At 43.8% G+C, this 21,244-nt stretch overlaps 1 protein-coding gene across 5 annotated transcripts in view; it reads left to right on the top strand.

Annotated features, from left to right (window-relative positions):
• Positions 1 to 21,244, top strand: part of si:dkey-246i14.3 (ephrin A4) — a 96,264-nt gene that overhangs the window by 55,163 nt on the left and 19,857 nt on the right. For 3 of the 5 annotated variants that reach the window (XM_036967597.2, XM_036967618.2, XM_036967607.2), the window contains exons 2-3: positions 8,057 to 8,367; positions 11,640 to 11,708. In XM_036967597.2, coding sequence (XP_036823492.1) covers positions 8,057 to 8,367; positions 11,640 to 11,708 — 380 coding nt within the window. The remainder of the gene's footprint in view (positions 1 to 8,056; positions 8,368 to 11,639; positions 11,709 to 21,244) is intronic. The other 2 variants (XM_090223762.1, XM_090223769.1) reach the window with 1 other exon arrangement.

Below are 21,244 nucleotides of genomic sequence, written 5' to 3'. Positions count from 1 at the left end.
CACCTCTACTAACTGTGTTGAAGTCTACGGCACCTCTACTAACTGTGTTGAAGTCTACGGCACCTCTACTAACGGTGTTGAAGTCTACGGCACCTCTACTAACTGTGTTGAAGTCTACGGCACCTCTACTAACTGTGTTGAAGTCTACGGCACCTCTACTAACTGTGTTGAAGTCTACGGCACCTCTACTAACGGTGTTGAAGTATACGGCACCTCTACTAACGGTGTTGAAGGCTACGGCACCTCTACTAACTTTGTTGAAGTCTACGGCACCTCTACTAACTGTGTTGAAGTCTACGGCACCTCTCTACTAACTGTGTTGAAGTCTACGGCACCTCTACTAACTGTGTTGAAGTCTACGGCACCTCTACTAACGGTGTTGAAGTCTACGGCACCTCTCTACTAACTGTGTTGATGAAAATCCTTCCTGAAACACATACTGCTCACACTGTAACAATTTTCTGTCCCCTTTCTCTCTTTCTTTCTCTCTCTCTGATGCCCCAGTCATTTTGAAGCTCTTTTCTTTTCTCTGTCCACCTACTTAACTTGAGATCCCCCCTCTCTCTCCATGCTATTCTTTCTCCTTTTCCCCCTCCACTGACTCCTTGCACTTGTCCTCTCTCCCTCCCCTCCCTCCTTCGCTCTGTCGCTCCCCTATAAATACTTCCACTGACGGACATGAACTTGCCGCCGAGACACACATCCTGTCTTTTATTCCTCTTTTTCTCTCTTTCTTTCCCTGCCCCCCTCATCCCCCCCTCATGTGCTCAGTGTGGAGTGGAGACCAATTAAAGTCCATCGCCTCCTCTCTCTTTCTCGACCTCATGCTCTCTACTGTACCTCACTCACTCTTGATCTCTTTCTCAATTTCTATTCAAGGGGCTTTTTGCCATGGGAAACATATGTTTACATTGCCAAAATAAGTGAAGTAGATGATAAACAATAAAAAAAATGAACATTAAACATTACACTCACAGAAGCTCTCTGTCTCTCTCTCCTCTGTCTAGAGCCAGACTCTCCTGGGTCACTAATTAAAACTCAACTATTTTGTCTCTGCTTTATTTTCTCCTCCCCTCATCGTCCGACTTTAACTGACTTTCTCTCTTTTTCCTGTCTTTCTTATTATTCTCTCTCCACTAGTGGAGGACTGTTAGATATGCTGCTTCTCTCTCCGCTAGTGGAGGACTGTTAGATATGCTGCTTCTCTCTCCGCTAGTGGAGGACTGTTAGATATGCTGCTTCTCTCTCCGCTAGTGGAGGACTGTTAGATATGCTGCTTCTCTCTCCACTAGTGGAGGACTGTTAGATATGCTGCTTCTCTCTCCGCTAGTGGAGGACTGTTAGATATGCTGCTTCTCTCTCCACTAGTGGAGGACTGTTAGATATGCTGCTTCTCTCTCCGCTAGTGGAGGACTGTTAGATATGCTGCTTCTCTCTCGACTAGTGGAGGACTGTTAGATATGCTGCTTCTCTCTCCACTAGTGGAGGACTGTTAGATATGCTGCTTCTCTCTCCACTAGTGGAGGACTGTTAGATATGCTGCTTCTCTCTCCACTAGTGGAGGACTGTTAGATATGCTGCTTCTCTCTCCGCTAGTGGAGGACTGTTAGATATGCTGCTTCTCTCTCCGCTAGTGGAGGACTGTTAGATATGCTGCTTCTCTCTCCGCTAGTGGAGGACTGTTAGATATGCTGCTTCTCTCTCCGCTAGTGGAGGACTGTTAGATTAGGCTGTGTCTCCTCAATTCACTAAGGCCCTTCGACACCGTACTGCTCATGTCTGGCCCCATGTTGTTATTCCCAGAACCAGCCAGCCTTGACTGGAGGCCCTAGTGTGTGTCAGAGTCAAGTCCATATTGTTCTCTTCCGACTCCCTTTTTCTCCTTAATTAGCATTGTTGGGCCTCTCTGGTTCTCTCTCTCTCTCGTTCTCTCTCTCTCTCGTTTTCTCTCTCTCTCTCTCTCGTTCTCTCCCTCGTTCTCCCTCTCTCTCGTTCTCACTCTCTCTCTCTCTCGTTCTCTCTCGTTCTCTGTCTCTCTCTCTCGTTCTCTGTCTCTCTCTCTCGTTCTGTCTCTCTCTCTCGTTCTGTCTCTCTCTCTCGTTCTGTCTCTCTCTCTCGTTCTGTCTCTCTCTCTCGTTCTGTCTCTCTCTCTCGTTCTGTCTCTCTCTCTCGTTCTGTCTCTCTCGTTCTGTCTCTCTCTCTCTCGTTCTGTCTCTCTCTCTCTCTCGTTCTGTCTCTCTCTCTCTCTCGTTCTGTCTCTCTCTCTCTCTCGTTCTGTCTCTCTCTCTCTCGTTCTGTCTCTCTCTCTCTCGTTCTGTCTCTCTCTCTCTCGTTCTGTCTCTCTCTCTCTCGTTCTGTCTCTCTCTCTCTCGTTCTGTCTCTCTCTCTCTCGTTCTGTCTCTCTCTCTCTCGTTCTGTCTCTCTCTCTCTCGTTCTGTCTCTCTCTCTCTCGTTCTGTCTCTCTCTCTCTCGTTCTGTCTCTCTCTCTCTCGTTCTGTCTCTCTCTCTCTCGTTCTGTCTCTCTCTCTCTCGTTCTGTCTCTCTCTCTCTCGTTCTGTCTCTCTCTCTCTCGTTCTGTCTCTCTCTCTCTCGTTCTGTCTCTCGTTCTGTCTCTCTCTCTCTCGTTCTCTCTCTCGTTCTGTCTCTCTCTCTCTCGGTCTCTCTCTCTCTCGTTCTCTCTCTCGTTCTCTCTCTCGTTCGCTCTCTCTCGTTCGCTCTCTCTCGTTCGCTCTCTCTCGTTCTCTGTCTCTCTCTCTCTCTCGTTCTCTGTCTCTCTCTCTCTCTCGTTCTCTGTCTCTCTCTCTCTCTCGTTCTCTGTCTCTCTCTCTCTCTCGTTCTCTGTCTCTCTCTCTCTCTCGTTCTCTGTCTCTCTCTCTCTCTCGTTCTCTCTCTCGTTCTCTCTCTCGTTCGCTCTCTCTCGTTCGCTCTCTCTCGTTCTCTGTCTCTCTCTCTCTCTCGTTCTCTGTCTCTCTCTCTCTCTCGTTCTCTGTCTCTCTCTCTCTCTCGTTCTGTCTCTCTCTCTCTCTCGTTCTGTCTCTCTCTCTCTCTCGTTCTGTCTCTCTCTCTCTCGTTCTGTCTCTCTCGTTCTGTCTCTCTCTCTCTCTCGTTCTGTCTCTCTCTCTCTCTCGTTCTGTCTCTCTCTCTCTCTCGTTCTGTCTCTCTCTCTCTCTCGTTCTGTCTCTCTCTCTCTCTCGTTCTGTCTCTCTCTCTCTCTCGTTCTGTCTCTCTCTCTCTCTCGTTCTGTCTCTCTCTCTCTCTCGTTCTGTCTCTCTCTCTCTCTCGTTCTGTCTCTCTCTCTCTCTCGTTCTCTGTCTCTCTCTCTCTCGTTCTGTCTCTCTCTCTCTCGTTCTGTCTCTCTCTCTCTCGTTCTCTGTCTCTCTCTCTCTCGTTCTGTCTCTTCTCTCTCTCTCTCGTTCTCTCTTGTTCTCTCTCTCTCGTTCTCTCTCGTTTTCTCTCGTTCTCTCTCGTTCTCTCTCGCTCTCTCTCGTTCTCTCTCTGTCGGTTGTTTTTCCTGGTACTGCTCCCAGCTATGTCATTACAAAGTATCAGACACCAAAACAAGTAATACAGGTGGCTCTACATTATGTTTATGTTTTTGCTTTATCACCTTGTAATGGTTATGTGGAATATTGATGATTTATCCATATTTCTTGTCTCCATCTCTCCTCCAGGCCCACAGTTATTTAGACCATCAACCATCCAGCTCTTCTCTCCATCCGTCTCTCTTTCTCTGACTGACAGCATTGTATTTTACTGTGTTTGATCGTTATTGTGGAATGTTGATGCTTAATCTCTTTTCCTCTTTATCCTTCTCTCCCTTTCCTTCTTTCTCCCTTTCCTTCTGTCTCCCTTCCCTCTGTCCCCCTTTCCTTCTTTCTCCCTTTCCTTTTGTCTCCTTTCCTTCTGTCTCCGTTTCATTTTGTCTCCTTTCCTTCTGTCTCCCTTTCCTTCTTTCTCCCTTTCCTTCTTTCTCCCTTTCCTTTTGTCTCTTTCCTTCTGTCTCCTTTCCTTCTCTCTCCCTTTCCTTCTTTCTCCCTTTCCTTTTGTCTCCTTTCCTTCTGTCTCCCTTTCCTTCTTTCTCCCTTTCCTTTTGTCTCCTTTCCTTCTGTCTCCCTTTCATTTTGTCTCCTTTCCTTCTGTCTCCCTTTCCTTCTTTCTCCCTTTCCTTTTGTCTCCTTTCCTTCTCTCCCTTCCTTCTTTCTCCCTTTCCTTCTGTCTCCTTTCCTTCTCTCTCCCTTTTGTCTCCTTTCCTTCTCTCCCTTTCCTTCTGTCTCCCTTTCCTTCTGTCTCCCTTTCCTTCTGTCTCCTTTCCTTCTCTCTCCCTTTCCTTTTGTCTCCTTTCCTTCTCTCCCTTTCCTTCTGTCTCCCTTTCCTTCTTTCTCCCTTTCCTTCTGTCTCCCTTTCCTTCTTTCTCCCTTTCCTTTTGTCTCCTTTCCTTCTCTCCCTTCCTTCTTTCTCCCTTTCCTTCTGTCTCCTTTCCTTCTCTCTCCCTTTCCTTTTGTCTCCTTTCCTTCTCTCCCTTTCCTTCTGTCTCCCTTTCCTTCTTTCTCCCTTTCCTTTTGTCTCCTTTCCTTCTCTCCCTTTCCTTCTTTCTCCCTTTCCTTTTGTCTCCTTTCCTTCTGTCTCCCTTTCCTTCTTTCTCCCTTTCCTTTTGTCTCCTTTCCTTCTCTCCCTTCCTTCTTTCTCCCTTTCCTTCTGTCTCCTTTCCTTCTCTCTCCCTTTCCTTTTGTCTCCTTTCCTTCTCTCCCTTTTTGTCTCCTTTCCTTCTCTCCCTTTCCCTTTTTCTCCCTTTCCTTCTCTCTCCCTTTCCTTCTCTCTCCCTTTCCTTCTCTCTCCCTTTCCTTTTGTCTCCTTTCCTTCTCTCCCTTTCCTTCTTTCTCCCTTTCCTTTTGTCTCCTTTCCTTCTGTCTCCCTTTCATTCTTTCTTCCTTTTTGTCTCCTTTCCTTCTCTCTCCCTTTCCTTTTGTCTCCTTTCCTTCTCTCCCTTTCCTTTTGTCTCCTTTCCTTCTCTCCCTTTCCTTTTTTCTCCCTTTCCTTCTCTCTCCCTTTCCTTCTCTCTCCCTTTCCTTCTCTCTCCCTTTCCTTCTCTCTCCCTTTCCTTCTCTCTCCCTTTCCTTCTCTCTCCCTTTCCTTCTCTCTCCCTTTCCTTTTGTCTCCTTTCCTTCTGTCTCCTTTCCTTCTCTCTCCCTTTCCTTTTGTCTCCTTTCCTTCTCTCCCTTTCCTTTTGTCTCCTTTCCTTCTCTCCCTTTCCTTTTTTCTCCCTTTCCTTCTGTCTCCCTTTCCTTCTGTCTCCCTTTCCTTCTGTCTCCCTTTCCTTGTCTCTCCCTTTCTCTCCCTTTCCTCTGTCTCCCTTTCCTTCTCTCTCCCTTTCTCTCCCTTTCCTTCTGTCTCTCCCTTTCCTTCTGTCTCTCCCTTTCTCTCCCTTTCCTTCTGTCTCTCCCTTTCCTTCTGTCTCCTTTCCTTCTCTCTCCCTTCTGTCTCCCTTTCCTTGTCTCTCCCTTTCTCTCCCTTTCCTCTGTCTCCCTTTCCTTTTGTCTCCTTTCCTTCTCTCCCTTTTTGTCTCCTTTCCTTCTCTCCCTTTCCTTCTTTCTCCCTTTCCTTCTGTCTCCTTTCCTTCTCTCTCCCTTTCCTTTTGTCTCCTTTCCTTCTCTCCCTTTCCTTCTCTCCCTTTCCTTCTCTCCCTTTCCTTTTGTCTCCTTTCCTTCTTTCTCCCTTTCCTTCTTTCTCCCTTTCCTTCTCTCTCCCTTTCCTTCTCTCTCCCTTTCCTTCTCTCTCCCTTTCCTTCTCTCTCCCTTTCCTTCTCTCTCCCTTTCCTTTTGTCTCCTTTCCTTCTCTCCCTTTCCTTCTCTCCCTTTCCTTCTCTCCCTTTCCTTTTGTCTCCTTTCCTTCTTTCTCCCTTTCCTTCTTTCTCCCTTTCCTTCTCTCTCCCTTTCATTCTCTCTCCCTTTCATTCTCTCTCCCTTCTCTCTCCCTTTCCTTTTGTCTCCTTTCCTTCTTTCTCCCTTTCCTTCTCTCCCTTTCCTTCTCTCTCCCTTTCCTTCTCTCTCCCTTTCCTTCTCTCTCCCTTTCCTTCTTTCTCCCTTTCCTTCTGTCTTCCTTTCCTTCTCTCTACCTTTCCTTCTGTCTCCCTTTCCTTGTCTCTCCCTTTCTCTCCCTTTCTCTCCCTTTCCTTCTCTCCCTTTCCTTCTTTCTCCCTTTCCTTCTGTCTCCCTTTCCTTCTCTCTCCCTTTCTCTCCCTTTCCTTCTCTCTCCCTTTCCTTCTCTCTCCCTTTCCTTCTCTCTCCCTTTCCTTCTCTCTCCCTTTCCTTCTCTCTCCCTTTCCTTCTCTCTCCCTTTCCTTCTGTCTCTCCCTTTCCTTCTGTCTCTCCCTTTCCTTCTCTCTCCCTTTCCTTCTCTCTCCCTTTCCTTCTGTCTCCCACTTTCCTTGTCTCCCTTTCCTTGTCTCCCTTTCCTTGTCTCTCCCTTTCCTTCTCTCTCCCTTTCCTTCTCTCCCACTTTCCTTCTCTCCCACTTTCCTTCTCTCTCGCTTTCTCTCCCTTTCCTTCTGTCTCTCTCCCTTTCTCCCCCTTTCCTTCTCTCCCCTTTCCTTCTCTCTCGCTTTCTCTCCCTTTCCTTCTCTCTCTCGCTTTCTCCCCCTTTCCTTCTCTCCCCCTTTCCTTCTCTCCCCCTTTCCTTCTCTCCCCCTTTCCTTCTCTCCCCCTTTCCTTCTCTCTCCCTTTCCTTCTGTCTCTCCCTTTCTCTCCCTTTCCTTCTGTCTCTCCCTTTCTCTCCCTTTCCTTGTCTCTCCCGTTCCTTGTCTCTCCCTTTCCTTGTCTCTCCCTTTCCTTGTCTCTCCCTTTCCTTGTCTCTCCCTTTCCTTCTCTCTCCCTTTCCTTGTCTCTCCCTTTCCTTCTCTCTCCCTTTCTCTTCCTTTCCTTCTCTCTCCCTTTCTCTCCCTTTCCTTCTCTCCCCCTTTCCTTCTCTCTCCCTTTCCTTCTGTCTCTCCCTTTCTCTCCCTTTCCTTGTCTCTCCCTTTCCTTGTCTCTCCCTTTCTCTCCCTTTCCTTGTCTCTCCCTTTCTCTTCCTTTCCTTCTCTCTCCCTTTCTCTCCCTTTCCTTCTCTCCCCCTTTCTCTCCCTTTCCTTCTCTCTCCCTTTCCTTCTCTCTCCCTTTCCTTCTCTCTCCCTTTCCTTCTCTCCCCCTTTCCTTATCTCCCCCTTTCCTTCTCTCCCCCTTTCCTTCTGTCTCCTTTTCTCTCCCTTTCCTTCTCTCTCCCTTTCTCTCCCTTTCCTTCTCTCCCCCTTTCTCCCCCTTTCCTTCTCTCCCCCTTTCCTTCTCTCCCCCTTTCCTTCTCTCTCCCTTTCCTTCTGTCTCCTTTTCTCTCCCTTTTCTTCTGTCTCTCCCTTTCCTTCTGTCTCTCCCTTTCTCTCCCTTTCCTTGTCTCTCCCTTTCTCTCCCTTTCCTTGTCTCTCCCTTTCTCTCCCTTTCCTTGTCTCTCCCTTTCTCTCCCTTTCCTTGTCTCTCCCTTTCTCTCCCTTTCCTTCTGTCTCTCCCTTTCCTTCTCTCTCCCTTTCCTTCTCTCTCCCTTTCCTTCTCTCTCCCTTTCCTTCGCTCTCCCTTTCCTTCGCTCCCTTTCCTTCGCTCCCTTTCCTTGTCTCTCCCTTTCCTTGTCTCTCCCTTTCCTTGTCTCTCACTTTCCTTGTCTCTCACTTTCCTTCTCTCCCCCTTTCCTTCTCTCCCTTTCTCTCCCTTTCCTTCTGTCTCTCTCGCTCTCCCTTTCCGTATCTCCCTTTCCTTGTCTCTCCCTTTCCTTGTCTCTCCCTTTCCTTGTCTCTCCCTTTCCTTCTCTCCCTTTCCTTGTCTCTCCCTTTCCTTCTCTCCCCCTTTCCTTCTCTCCCTTTCCTTCTGTCTCTCCCTTTCCTTCTGTCTCTCCCTTTCCTTCTGTCTCTCCCTTTCCTTGTCTCTCCCTTTCCTTGTCTCTCCCTTTCCTTCTGTCTCTCTCTCTCTCCCTTTCCTTCTGTCTCTCTCTCTCTCCCTTTCCTTCTGTCTCTCTCTCTCTCCCTTTCCTTCTGTCTCAGTTTGACGGGAGGGGATCTGTCCATCCAGGTGAATCTGAATGACTACCTGGATATTTACTGCCCCCACTACCCTCACCCGTCTCCCCCCAGTGAGGTCTACCCCCAGGTCCCACCAGACAGCCTGGCCCTGTACCTGGTGGCTGAGGGGGGGTTCAGGGGCTGTGTGGAGACCCAAGGGGCCATCAAGAGATGGGAGTGTAACAGCCCCCATGCCCCCTTAGGCCCTGTCCGCTTCTCAGAGAAGATCCAGCGCTTCACCCCCTTCTCTCTGGGCTTCGAGTTCCTCCCCGGACACCACTACTACTACAGCTGTGAGTGTGTGTGTATAAGTAAATCTGTGTGATAACTTGGGTTTCCTTTTTTCCCACTACTTCCTATTTCTGTCTTCCTCTCTCATTTATCTCCAACCGCTGGAGGAGGGAGGGGGGGAGCAAGGGAGGCAGAGAAGGTAGAGGGGAGGGAGCGATGTCTACTGTTTCCTAATGATCTGGTGCTTCTGTCTCCAACCAAGGAGGGCCATCAGCAGCACCTAGATATTCTGCACAGATTCTGTCAGACCTGGGCCCTGACAGTAAATCTCAGTAAGACCAAAATAATGGTGTTCCAAAAAAGGTCCAGTCATCAGGACCACAAATACAAATTCTAGACACTGTTGCCCTAGAGCACACAAAAAACTATACATACCTTGGCCTAAACATCAGTGCCACAGGTAACTTCCACAAAGCTGTGAATGATCTAAGAGACAAGGCAAGAAGGGCATTCTATGTCACCAAAAGGAACACCAAATTCAACATAGTAATTAGGATCTGGCAAAAAATACTTAAATCAGTCATAGAGCCCATTGCCCTTTATGATTGTGAGGTCTGGGTTCAGCTCACAAAATGGGAAAAACACCAAATTGAGACTGTATGCAGAATTCTGCAAAACTATCCTCCGTAAAACACCAAATAATGCATGCAGAGCAGAATTAGGCCGATACCCGCTAATTATCAAAATCCAGAAAAGAGCCGTTAAATTCTACAACCACCTAAAAGGAAGCGATTCCCAAACCTTCCATAACAAAGCCATCACCTAGAGAGAGATGAACCTGGAGAAGAGTCCCCTAAGCAAGCTGGTCCTGGGGCTCTGTTCACAAACACAAACACACCTTGCAGAGCCCTAGCACAGCAGCACAATTAGACCCAACCAAATAATGAGAAAACAAAAAGATAATGACTTGACACATTGGAGAGGGGAAGGTTTGGTGCCCTGAAATCCGTTTCTTACTGTTTTTACAACTTCTGGTCTCTGTCCAACCAAAAGAGGGGGGGGGGACAAGAAAAAGACAGGCTTTTAAAGCAGCCGTAGGAGGAGAAGCATGGAATTAAAGAGGGGAGAGTCTGATAGTACAGGAAGGGAGGGGGAGAGAGAGGGGGATGAGTGGAATCCACAGGGAGAAAGAAAAGGGGAGCAACAAAAGCGAGGGAAAAGGGCGAGGAAAATAATGGATGAGAGACGGAGGGAAAGAATCTTTACATAAATTACTATTGCGGTCTGCGGGACAATGGAGCATTGTCAGGGCATGAGACACACACACACACACACACACACACACACACACACACACACACACACACACACACACACACACACACACACACACACACACACACACACACAGAGCACTGGGCCATTGTGTCTGTGCAGGGCTGGAGAACACAACAATAGCCTCCTCCCCTGGAACTACCCCAGTGGGCCTGGCTGTCTGTGTGTGTATTGTCCACATCAAAGATAACGCTTGAAGTTTGTCCAACCGTCTGGCTGGGTGAAAGGGCCAGGCCATAGGGACAGTATAATGCTTTTAGACTGGGGACACGACAATAGTATTAGCTGTTTCAGTCTGTCTCTTATAGTGATCCACACTGACAGCTCACATAGCATCCGCGTCAATCAGCCCAGTGATCTGTAGTCACTAGATGGCATTGCTAGAAGGAACAGCATTCTCAGAACTGACGAGCAAGTAGACAAGCTTTTGTTTGGTTACGTTGAGGGTTAAGATTAGAGGTGGCTGTTTGAACTTGAAAGTATAAGTTAGCATCCTACTTAATATAATGTATGCCATTTAGAAGACTCTTATCTGAAGTGATGGAGTCCTGCGTACATACATTTTACATAGGGCGGGTCCCGGGAATCAAACCCACTGTCCTGCAACCGTCATGCTCTACCAACTGAGCTCCAGACGACCAGATAGTGACTGTGTTTCTGTCGCTTAATTCTGACAGCAGCTGCCAAACAGGAAACACCTTGACTCCCACAATCCATTGTGTCAGTCCCCTTTGACCCCTGTAGTGGTTGCTGTCTGCTGGAGTTTCCAAATGGAAAACCTTTTCTGTAGTTTCTTTCATACTAACTGAATCCAGCTGAGTTCTGATGGTTGGTGAAGGGTGACGTCATATGGTGACACATTCTATATTATTGTCAAATACATGAAGGGTTGAAATTCTCCAACGCCCAACACTTCACACATAGCTTTACTGTAACAAGGCAATCTCTCTCTCTCTCTGTCTCTCGCTCTCTGTCCGTCTCTCTCTCTCTGTCTCTCTCTCTGTCTCTGTCTCTCTCTCTCTCTCTCTCTCTGTCTCTCTCTCTGTCTGTCTCTCTCTGTCTCTCTCTGTCTCTCTCTGTCTCTCTCTGTCTCTCTCTGTCTCTCTCTGTCTCTCTCTCTCTCTCTCTCTCTCTCTCTCTCTCTCTCTCTCTGTCTCTCTCTCTCTCTGTCTCTCTCTCTCTGTCTCTCTCTCTCTGTCTCTCTCTCTCTGTCTCTCTCTCTCTGTCTCTCTCTCTCTGTCTCTCTCTCGCTCTCTCTCTCGCTCTCTGTCTCTCTCTCTCGCTCTCTGTCTCTCTCTCTCGCTCTCTCTGTCTCTCTCTCTCTCTCTCTCTCTCTCTCTCTCTCGCTCTCTCTGTCTCTCTCTCTGTCTCTCTCTCTGTCTCGCTCTCTCTCTCTCTCTCTCTCTCTCTGTCTCTCTCAATTCAATTCAATTCAATTCAAGGGCTTTATTGGCATGGGAAACATGTGTTAACATTGCCAAAGCAAGTGAGGTAGATAACATACAAAGTGAATATATAAAGTGAAAAACAACAAAAATTAACAGTAAACATTACACATAGAAGTTTCAAAACAAGAAAGACATTACAAATGTCATATTATATATACAGTGTTTTAACAATGTACAAATGGTTAAAGGACACAAGATAAAATAAATAGGCATACATTTGGGTTGTATTTACAATGGTGTGTGTTCTTCACTGGTTGCCCTTTTCTCGTGGCAACAGGTCACAAATCTTGCTGCTGTGATGGCACACTGTGGAATTTCACCCAGTAGATATGGGAGTTTTTCAAATTTGGATTTGTTCTCTCTATCTCTCTCTCTCTGTCTCTCTCTCTCTCTGTGTCTGTCTCTCTGTGTCTGTCTCTGTGTCTGTCTCTCTGTGTCTGTCTCTCTGTGTCTGTCTCTCTGTGTCTGTCTCTCTGTGTCTGTCTCTCTGTGTCTGTCTCTCTGTGTCTGTCTCTCTGTGTCTGTCTCTCTCTGTCTCCCTCTCTCTCCAGCATTGCCTACAGGGGAAAGCTCACCGCTGCCCTGCATGAAGCTGCGAGTCACAGTGTGCTGTGAGCCCAGTGAGTAAACTCCTCTTTTTCATCTCTCTCTCTCACTCATATGCTCTTCTGTGTGAAACCAGTATGTAGAGCTCTCTAACGTCTCCCTCCATCTGTTTCCATATTTCCTCGGTCTACCAGAGGTAGCTGGGGACGTTCTGCTCTTCATCTCACCTTTGATGTTCTCCTCCACCTCATCTCTTCCTCCTAGCTCAAATCAAAATGTTTGTGATGGAGGGCATCCTTTTTTCATAGCCTTTTCTTTCATCATTCTCCTTCTCCTTTTCTCGCTCCACCATTCTGCTCTCTCTCTGCCTCGTCAGTTTACCCGGTATGTTCAGTACCTGACTACCTCAGTTACCTCGTACACCTGCACATTGACTCAGTACTGGTACTTCCTGTACTGTATGTAGACATGTTATTTGACTCTTTATTTGTTATTCACTTTGTGTTTTTATTCCTCGTGAATCATTACTATTTGTATCTTATTTTTAACTCGGCGTTAATGGAAAAGGCACTGTAAGTAAGCATTTCACTGTTAGTCCAATAACATTTCATTTGATTCTCTGTATAGCTCTGTAATTGTCCCTCTTCCTCAGGTTCTAACTTCATCACTCCTGTTGACCTCCCCTTTTTATCACAGCAGTATTCTGACCCCTCCCTTCTTTATCACAGTAGTATTCTGACATCTCCCCTTTTTGTCACAGCAATATTCTGACATCTCCCCTTTTTGTCACAGCAATATTCTGACCCCTCCCCTTTTTGTCACAGCAATATTCTGACCCCTCCCCTTTTTGTCACAGCAATATTCTGACCCCTCCCCTTTTTGTCACAGCAATATTCTGACATCTCCCCTTTTTGTCACAGCAATAATCTGACATCTCCCCTTTTTGTCACAGCAATATTCTGACCCCTCCCGTTTTTGTCACAGCAATATTCTGACCCCTCCCCTTTTTGTCACAGCAATATTCTGACCCCTCCCCTTTTTGTCACAGCAATATTCTGACATCTCCCCTTTTTGTCACAGCAATATTCTGACATCTCCCCTTTTTGTCACAGCAATATTCTGACATCTCCCCTTTTTGTCACAGCAATATTCTGACATCTCCCCTTTTTGTCACAGCAATATTCTGACCCCTCCCGTTTTTGTCACAGCAATATTCTGACCCCTCCCGTTTTTGTCACAGCAATATTCTGACCCCTCCCCTTTTTGTCACAGCAATATTCTGACCCCTTCCCTTTTTGTCACAGCAATATTCTGACCCCTCCCCTTTTTGTCACAGCAATATTCTGACCCCTCCCCTTTTTGTCACAGCAATATTCTGACCCCTCCCTGTTTTGTCACATCAATATTCTGACCCCTCCCCTTTTTGTCACAGCAGTATTCTGACCCCTCCCCTTTTTGTCACAGCAGTATTCTGACCAACTGATCGATCGACTTGTCCATCTCCAAGGTATTTCTAGTCGATCTTGTGTTGCCCTGCGCGCCGGCCGGGCAGGGAAACTGTTACCATTTAATTTGTCTGAAGTTACAAACACTGCCTTCCCGGTGGGCCTGGATAGGAAATCAAGTCAACTATGCCACCGCTGGCCAATCGGATAGCTCAGACAACTTAGCAGCATAAAGAAAGCTACGATAAAATGTAATACTGTGAGATTTCAAAACGTTTCAAACCATGACTAGAGAGAAACTGTCAACGAATACAGCAGATATCAGAACATTTAAAACCATGACTAGAGAGAGACTGTCAACGAATACAGCAGATATCAGAACATTTAAAACCATGACTAGAGAGAGACTGTCAACGAATACAGCAGATATCAGAACATTTAAAACCATGACTAGAGAGAAACTGTCAACGAATACAGCAGATATCAGAACATTTAAAACCATGACTAGAGAGAGACTGTCAACGAATACAGCAGATATCAGAACATTTAAAACCATGACTAGAGAGAAACTGTCAACGAATACAGCAGATATCAGAACATTTAAAACCATGACTAGAGAGAGAATGTCAACGAATACAGCAGATATCAGAACATTTAAAACCATGACTAGAGAGAGACTGTCAACGAATACAGCAGATATCAGAACATTTAAAACCATGACTAGAGAGAGACTGTCAACAAATACAGCAGATATCAGAACATTTAAAACCATGACTAGAGAGAGACTCAACGAATACAGCAGATATCAGAACATTTAAAACCATGACTAGAGAGAGACTGTCAACGAATACAGCAGATATCAGAACATTTAAAACAATGACTAGAGAGAGACTGTCAACAAATACAGCAGATATCAGAACATTTAAAACCATGACTAGAGAGAAACTGTCAACGAATACAGCAGATATCAGAACATTTAAAACAATGACTAGAGAGAGACTGTCAACAAATACAGCAGATATCAGAACATTTAAAACCATGACTAGAGAGAAACTGTCAACGAATACAGCAGATATCAGAACATTTAAAACCATGACTAGAGAGAAACTGTCAACGAATACAGCAGATATCAGAACATTTAAAACCATGACTAGAGAGAAACTGTCAACGAATACAGCAGATATCAGAACATTTAAAACCATGACTAGAGAGAGACTGTCAACGAATACAGCAGATATCAGAACATTTAAAACCATGACTAGAGAGAGACTGTCAACGAATACAGCAGATATCAGAACATTTAAAACCATGACTAGAGAGAGACTGTCAACGAATACAGCAGATATCAGAACATTTAAAACCATGACTAGAGAGAAACTGTCAACGAATACAGCAGATATCAGAACATTTAAAACCATGACTAGAGAGAAACTGTCAACGAATACAGCAGATATCAGAACATTTAAAACCATGACTAGAGGGAGACTGTCAACGAATACAGCAGATATCAGAACATTTAAAACCATGACTAGAGAGAGACTGTCAACGAATACAGCAGATATCAGAACATTTAAAACCATGACTAGAGAGAAACTGTCAACAAATACAGCAGATATCAGAACATTTAAAACCATGACTAGAGAGAAACTGTCAACGAATACAGCAGATATCAGAACATTTAAAACCATGACTAGAGAGAGACTGTCAACGAATACAGCAGATATCAGAACATTTAAAACCATGACTAGAGAGAGACTGTCAACGAATACAGCAGATATCAGAACATTTAAAACCATGACTAGAGAGAAACTGTCAACGAATACAGCAGATATCAGAACATTTAAAACCATGACTAGAGAGAGACTGTCAACGAATACAGCAGATATCAGAACATTTAAAACCATGACTAGAGAGAGACTGTCAACGAATACAGCAGATATCAGAACATTTAAAACCATGACTAGAGAGAGACTGTCAACGAATACAGCAGATATCAGAACATTTAAAACCATGACTAGAGAGAAACTGTCAACGAATACAGCAGATATCAGAACATTTAAAACCATGACTAGAGAGAGACTGTCAACGAATACAGCAGATATCAGAACATTTAAAACCATGACTAGAGAGAGACTGTCAACGAATACAGCAGATATCAGAACATTTAAAACCATGACTAGAGAGAGACTGTCAACGAATACAGCAGATATCAGAACATTTAAAACCATGACTAGAGAGAAACTGTCAACGAATACAGCAGATATCAGAACATTTAAAACCATGACTAGAGAGAAACTGTCAACGAATACAGCAGATATCAGAACATTTAAAACCATGACTAGAGAGAGACTGTCAACGAATACAGCAGATATCAGAACATTTAAAACCATGACTAGAGAGAGACTGTCAACGAATACAGCAGATATCAGAACATTTAAAACCATGACTAGAGAGAGACTGTCAACGAATACAGCAGATATCAGAACATTTAAAACCATGACTAGAGAGAGACTGTCAACGAATACAGCAGATATCAGAACATTTAAAACCATGACTAGAGAGAGACTGTCAACGAATACAGCAGATATCAGAACATTTAAAACCATGACTAGAGAGAGACTGTCAACGAATACAGCAGATATCAGAACATTTAAAACCATGACTAGAGAGAGACTGTCAACGAATACAGCAGATATCAGAACATTTAAAACCATGACTAGAGAGAAACTGTCAACGAATACAGCAGATATCAGAACATTTAAAACCATGACTAGAGAGAGACTGTCAACGAATACAGCAGATATCAGAACATTTAAAACCATGGCTAGAGAGAAACTGTCAACGAATACAGCAGATATCAGAACATTTAAAACCATGACTAGAGAGAGACTGTCAACGAATACAGCAGATATCAGAACATTTAAAACCTCGACTAGAGAGAGACTGTCAACGAATACAGCAGATATCAGAACATTTAAAACCATGACTAGAGAGAGACTGTCAACGAATACAGCAGATATCAGAACATTTAAAACCATGACTAGAGAGAAACTGTCAACGAATACAGCAGATATCAGAACATTTAAAACCATGACTAGAGAGAGACTGTCAACGAATACAGCAGATATCAGAACATTTAAAACCATGACTAGAGAGACTGTCAACGAATACAGCAGATATCAGAACATTTAAAACCATGACTAGAGAGAAACTGTCAACGAATACAGCAGATATCAGAACATTTAAAACCATGACTAGAGAGAAACTGTCAACGAATACAGCAGATATCAGAACATTTAAAACAATGACTAGAGAGAGACTGTCAACGAATACAGCAGATATCAGAACATTTAAAACCATGACTAGAGAGAGACTGTCAACGAATACAGCAGATATCAGAACATTTAAAACCATGACTAGAGAGAGACTGTCAACGAATACAGCAGATATCAGAACATTTAAAACCATGACTAGAGAGAAACTGTCAACGAATACAGCAGATATCAGAACATTTAAAACCATGACTAGAGAGAGACTGTCCACGAATACAGCAGATATCAGAACATTTAAAACCATGACTAGAGAGAGACTGTCAACGAATACAGCAGATATCAGAACATTTAAAACCATGACTAGAGAGAGACTGTCAACGAATACAGCAGATATCAGAACATTTAAAACCATGACTAGAGAGAAACTGTCAACGAATACAGCAGATATCAGAACATTTAAAACCATGACTAGAGAGAGACTGTCAACGAATACAGCAGATATCAGAACATTTAAAACCATGACTAGAGAGAGACTGTCAACGAATACAGCAGATATCAGAACATTTAAAACCATGACTAGAGAGAGACTGTCAACGAATACAGCAGATATCAGAACATTTAAAACCATGACTAGAGAGAGACTGTCAACGAATACAGCAGATATCAGAACATTTAAAACCATGACTAGAGAGAAACTGTCAACGAATACAGCAGATATCAGAACATTTAAAACCATGACTAGAGAGAGACTGTCAACGAATACAGCAGATATCAGAACATTTAAAACCATGACTAGAGAGAGACTGTCAACGAATACAGCAGATATCAGAACATTTAAAACCATGACTAGAGAGAGACTGTCAACGAATACAGCAGATATCAGAACATTTAAAACCATGACTAGAGAGAGACTGTCAACGAATACAGCAGATATCAGAACATTTAAAACCATGACTAGAGAGAGACTGTCAACGAATACAGCAGATATCAGAACATTTAAAACCATGACTAGAGAGAGACTGTCAACGAATACAGCAGATATCAGAACATTTAAAACCATGACTAGAGAGAGACTGTCAACGAATACAGCAGATATCAGAACATTTAAAACCATGACTAGAGAGAGACTGTCAACGAATACAGCAGATATCAGAACATTTAAAACCATGACTAGAGAGAGACTGTCAACGAATACAGCAGATATCAGAACATTTAAAACCATGACTAGAGAGAGACTGTCAACGAATACAGCAGATATCAGAACATTTAAAACCATGACTAGAGAGAAACTGTCAACGAATACAGCAGATATCAGAACATTTAAAACCATGACTAGAGAGAGACTGTCAACGAATACAGCAGATATCAGAACATTTAAAACCATGACTAGAGAGAGACTGTCAACGAATACAGCAGATATCAGAACATTTAAAACCATGACTAGAGAGAGACTGTCAACGAATACAGCAGATATCAGAACATTTAAAACCATGACTAGAGAGAAACTGTCAACGAATACAGCAGATATCAGAACATTTAAAACCATGACTAGAGAGAGACTGTCAACGAATACAGCAGATATCAGAACATTTAAAACCATGACTAGAGAGAAACTGTCAACGAATACAGCAGATATCAGAACATTTAAAACCATGACTAGAGAGAGACTGTCCACGAATACAGCAGATATCAGAACATTTAAAACCATGACTAGAGAGAGACTTTCAACGAATACAGCAGATATCAGAACATTTAAAACCATGATTAGAGAGAGACTGTCAACGAATACAGCAGATATCAGAACATTTAAAACCATGACTAGAGAGAAACTGTCAACGAATACAGCAGATATCAGAACATTTAAAACCATGACTAGAGAGAGACTGTCAACGAATACAGCAGATATCAGAACATTTAAAACCATGACTAGAGAGAGACTGTCAACGAATACAGCAGATATCAGAACATTTAAAACCATGACTAGAGAGAGACTGTCAACGAATACAGCAGATATCAGAACATTTAAAACCATGACTAGAGAGAAACTGTCAACGAATACAGCAGATATCAGAACATTTAAAACCATGACTAGAGAGAAACTGTCAACGAATACAGCAGATATCAGAACATTTAAAACCATGACTAGAGAGAGACTGTCAACGAATACAGCAGATATCAGAACATTTAAAACCATGACTAGAGAGAGACTGTCAACGAATACAGCAGATATCAGAACATTTAAAACCATGACTAGAGAGAAACTGTCAACGAATACAGCAGATATCAGAACATTTAAAACCATGACTAGAGAGAAACTGTCAACGGATACAGCAGATATCAGAACATTTAAAACCATGACTAGAGAGAGACTGTCAACGAATACAGCAGATATCAGAACATTTAAAACCATGACTAGAGAGAGACTGTCAACGAATACAGCAGATATCAGAACATTTAAAACCATGACTAGAGAGAAACTGTCAACGGATACAGCAGATATCAGAACATTTAAAACCATGACTAGAGAGAGACTGTCAACGAATACAGCAGATATCAGAACATTTAAAACCATGACTAGAGAGAAACTGTCAACGAATACAGCAGATATCAGAACATTTAAAACCATGACTAGAGAGAGACTGTCAACGAATACAGCAGATATCAGAACATTTAAAACCATGACTAGAGAGAGACTGTCAACGAATACAGCAGATATCAGAACATTTAAAACCATGACGAGAGAGAGACTGTCAACGAATACAGCAGATATCAGAACATTTAAAACCATGACTAGAGAGAGACTGTCAACGAATACAGCAGATATCAGAACATTTAAAACCATGACTAGAGAGAGACTGTCAACGAATACAGCAGATATCAGAACATTTAAAACCATGACTAGAGAGAGACTGTCAACGAATACAGCAGATATCAGAACATTTAAAACCATGACTAGACAGAGACTGTCAACGAATACAGCAGATATCAGAACATTTAAAACTATGACTAGAGAGAAACTGTCAACGGATACTGCAGATATCAGAACATTTAAAACCATGACTAGAGAGAGACTGTCAACGAATACAGCAGATATCAGAACATTTAAAACCATGACTAGAGAGAAACTGTCAACGAATACAGCAGATATCAGAACATTTAAAACCATGACTAGAGAGAGACTGTCAACGAATACAGCAGATATCAGAACATTTAAAACCATGACTAGAGAGAGACTGTCAACGAATACAGCAGATATCAGAACATTTAAAACCATGACTAGAGAGAGACTGTCAACGAATACAGCAGATATCAGAACATTTAAAACCATGACTAGAGAGAGACTGTCAACGAATACAGCAGATATCAGAACATTTAAAACCATGACTAGAGAGAGACTGTCAACGAATTCAGCAGATATCAGAACATTTAAAACCATGACTAGAGAGAGACTGTCAACGAATACAGCAGATATCAGAACATTTAAAACCATGACTAGAGAGAGACTGTCAACGAATACAGCAGATAACAGAACATTTAAAACCATGACTAGAGAGAGACTGTCAACGAATACAGCAGATATCAGAACATTTAAAACCATGACTAGAGAGAGACTGTCAACGAATACAGCAGATATCAGAACATTTAAAACCATGACTAGAGAGAAACTGTCAACGGATACAGCAGATATCAGAACATTTAAAACCATGACTAGAGAGAGACTGTCAACGAATACAGCAGATATCAGAACATTTAAAACCATGACTAGAGAGAGACTGTCAACGAATACAGCAGATATCAGAACATTCAAAACCATGACTAGAGAGAGACTGTCAACGAATACAGCAGATATCAGAACATTTAAAACCATGACTAGAGAGAAACTGTCAACGAATACAGCAGATATCAGAACATTTAAAACCATGACTAGAGAGAGACTGTCAACGAATACAGCAGATATCAGAACATTTAAAACCATGACTAGAGAGAGACTGTCAACGAAAACAGCAAAGAGCTGCTGTTTTTATGCGTGACTCCATGTTTAAGTTCTTACTCAGCCCTGTCAACACTTTGTATTCAACACTTTGTATTCAACACTTTGTATTCAACACTGGCTTATAAAAGTACATTATTCCTATTTCCACTCAGCTCTGCAACAAGCAGTGCAGCAGTGATGAATGAGTAGGAAAGTGTATCTACAGGCTTGTTATTATTAGTGGCTTGGGTCTTTTTTAATATCAAGGAATATTTCACTTTCTCTGGTCATAGGAGTAACAACATGAATTTGTGCATGAGGTGGAAATAATGCTCTCTCCCTCTGCGACTTGAGTTTCGCCAACAGCTGGAAGAAGGTGTCCCTTTTTGGTCAGTTTCAGTGGAGGAAAAGGAGAGCGGAGGGATGTTGAGAGACTGACCCTCAGTCTGCTGCTCTCTCCCTCCGCTGAGACTGACCCTCAGTCTGCTGCTCTCTCCCTCTGCTGAGACTGACCCTCAGTCTGCTGCTCTCTCCCTCCGCTGAGACTGACCCTCAGTCTGCTGCTCTCCCCCTCCGCTGAGACTGACCCTCAGTCTGCTGCTCTCTCCCTCCGCTGAGACTGACCCTCAGTCTGCTGCTCTCTCCCTCTGCTGAGACTGACCCTCAGTCTGCTGCTCTCTCCCTCCGCTGAGACTGACCCTCAGTCTGCTGCTCTCTCCCTCCGCTGAGACTGACCCTCAGTCTGCTGCTCTCTCCCTCCGCTGAGACTGACCCTCAGTCTGCTGCTCTCTCCCTCTGCTGAGACTGACCCTCAGTCTGCTGCTCTCTCCCTCTGCTGAGACTGACCCTCAGTCTGCTGCTCTCTCCCTCCGCTGAGACTGACCCTCAGTCTGCTGCTCTCTCCCTTTGCTGAGACTGAC

The sequence above is a fragment of the Oncorhynchus mykiss genome, chromosome 3 (genome assembly GCF_057628025.1).
Source record: "Oncorhynchus mykiss isolate SJ-2025 chromosome 3, ASM5762802v1, whole genome shotgun sequence".
Taxonomy (NCBI): Eukaryota; Metazoa; Chordata; class Actinopteri; order Salmoniformes; family Salmonidae; genus Oncorhynchus; species Oncorhynchus mykiss.
Note: the sequence above shows the minus strand (reverse complement) of the source record. Positions and strands in the feature narration are given on the sequence as shown.